The 2,580-nt window shown below is 38.3% G+C and overlaps 1 protein-coding gene across 2 annotated transcripts in view; it reads left to right on the forward strand.

The window, feature by feature from the left end:
• Nucleotides 1-1,448: 1,448 nt before the first annotated feature.
• The window catches only part of LOC122811489 (sodium/potassium-transporting ATPase subunit alpha-1), a 990,310-nt gene continuing 989,178 nt past the window's right edge, over nt 1,449-2,580 (forward strand). For both annotated transcript variants that reach the window (XM_044083359.1, XM_044083358.1), the window contains exon 1: nt 1,449-1,598. In XM_044083359.1, coding sequence (XP_043939294.1) covers nt 1,587-1,598 — 12 coding nt within the window. In that variant the 5' untranslated portion in view covers nt 1,449-1,586. The remainder of the gene's footprint in view (nt 1,599-2,580) is intronic.

Consider the following 2,580-nt stretch of genomic DNA (forward strand, 5'->3'; position numbering starts at 1 on the left):
CTTTACTGGCATAAAATAAAACATTAAAATACACAGAATTAATGACACTTGAAAAGATTGTATGGTTGTGGTGCTCTAGAACTTTTAAATACAGCTTAAAATGTATCTAGACGAGGAGGCCATATAAACTGCTACAGCTTATTAAGTATGTACAGTAAGCCGGGCCCGCAACAATAAAGATCTGTGATCATTAAAAGCATAGCTTATCACATAATTTTCGTGCATTTAGTGTGGTTAACATTGCTCTGTTTGTTATGGTCTACTGTAACTTTTTGTTGATGCTGATGAATACATTACTTTTATTACCAAAAGTTATCTCTCCAAGTATTAGCTACGCATACTGCCCTTCTTGGGCCAGTTTGTGGTTGATGGTTCTTAGAGCATAGTTCACTTAATCGGTTAAAAAAAACAAACGACAGGGCACTCAAAGGTTAGCTGAAATACTTTTGCTATTTTTGTACTTGAAAGCTGTTGCAAACTGCTAGTTTTCCTCGCCTTTTCGTTTGCAATACAGTTGGTGGAAAAAACACTCACGTGAGTACTACCGAAGTAAGATTTTTGCAGTTTGTATTTTCGTAGAAATGCATTCAGGGCTGTGACAGTCTCAAAAACATGAATGTTGCTTGAGTCTGTCTGTTCTGAAAAGTGTTAGAGCCAACGGCTTCAATAAATTTCAGAATATGAAATAACACCCAGTAAACACTAAATATAATATAAACACGGGTATATTAAATTGATACCGTGGGACGGTGTTTTTTAATGCATATCACAGTGGCTACCATATAAGGTGGGACGCTGGCCTGTGACTGTGGTGACTGCATATATTTTCTACAACAAGAAATGCATCATATAGTAAAACAAAAATGCAGTGCATTTTTACTGTTTACCACATAAAGTAGGATCGCAGACATTTATTTGCATATATTTCTCCACCTCAGGCGGTTGTAGATAAGTATTTTTCCAAATTTTAGCATATACTAACTCGTGCCACATTATGTAGATTACAGTCACACAGAAAAGAAAACGAATTTGGCAGTCTGGTGAATTGAAAAAGTAACAAATCACGTATCTTGTTTGAATAACCATTTTTGAGCTGCATTGCACCAATACACATTAAAGTGATAGTTGTTTTTCACACATAAGGTTTTACACGTAGTGTCTTATTTGTTCTCGCTTTAGTATATGTGTAATAAAAATTTCTGCAGTATAAACAAAACGTGTGCTTCTTGAAGGCAAACGATTTAACAAAACAGGGCATTATTAACAGAACAAAAGATCAATCATAAGCAGGTAGACATGCCATTGACTACTAGTGATAACTGAATACATACACATGAACAAAATCTATTGAAATTCCAGCAATCCACAGACCGCCCTAACCAGTTTCCAGGGCAACTACGTGACGTATTTACATGATGGAGGCGTGGCTTATGTATTGTATTTAGTTAAGGGACGGAGTTAGAAGTTTAGAGCGGAGGAGGAGGGTGTTGTGCCACGAACGAAAGGGATCGTTATCTAAAGTGTATATAACTTAATTTATTATTTTGATATCCGCTCTCCGGAGCCTGTAAAAGTCCTACAACAAAATGGGTAAAGGAGTAAGTACCTCACAATCTACATTTTATGACTTCGCAGTAAAGTGTACTACATATCTACTTTGTAAGTTTCTTTAATGTATTTTTAGTAATAGATTGATAAGACTGGTGCACCCGCTTTTCCCAGTATGAGTGCAGGCGTCGGCTGCGCCTGCATTTCTCTTAACTCTTCCGTATCTTATGTGAGTGAAAGAACCTCAGGCAATGACAGCTCGGCCATGTACGTGATGTGGTGCTGTTCTTGTCAGACTCTTACAAGTTCTCACGTTCAGGGGAGGCTATATATCGCCAGTGTATTAGTTATATATTTGTTGATAGCCCCCAAGAGTACGGCGCTCAGATGTTGCATGTGTACAGTTCAGCTGTAGAGGTTTCTGCAGTAATATAAGACCAGTGTTGGGCCCAGAGCTCGTTGCCTGTTGCCAAACCTTATTTGCCCTTACTTCCATATGTCCTGGCACATCATTTTGACTTTGAATCTTGTGAACGCCTGTGGCTGTTTGTAGTTTTATGATGACAGTTGTCCAGTATTTCTTCAAAGTCTTTGGGGGGAAATGATCGCTAAGTTATGTTTGAATGTACTTGCAAGATTTCAAATGCCCTACTATGTTGCAACAAGTTTCGGCTAATTTCATCCGGAAGGAAGTACATTTGAGAAGTACGTGGCCTGAAAGGCAGTGTATTTCAATGTTTGTGTGTCAGGGGTTAACCCTGACGTTGGAGGAGTGAGTGCCCTGTTGGTGGCGGGCATTTGGTGACAGATCTTTGAGAACGATGAAATCTGTTTAACTAGAATGGAGCAACTATTACTACACAGTTTTTATTAGGCCTGAGTGATTGCATTTTTGTTTGGAACTAATGTCACCGAGCTAAGATTTTAGTGGCAGAAACTGTCCTGTCGCATAGAGTTTTGCTTATGTAATTTTTTTGCCGCTTCACTTGTTTGATTAAGACAGCAAATGTGAAGTAAAGTGAAACTAAAAAG

The sequence above is a fragment of the Protopterus annectens genome, chromosome 9.part0, assembly GCF_019279795.1.
Source record: "Protopterus annectens isolate FY-2018-M chromosome 9.part0, PAN1.0, whole genome shotgun sequence".
In the NCBI taxonomy this organism is placed as follows: Eukaryota; Metazoa; Chordata; order Ceratodontiformes; family Protopteridae; genus Protopterus; species Protopterus annectens.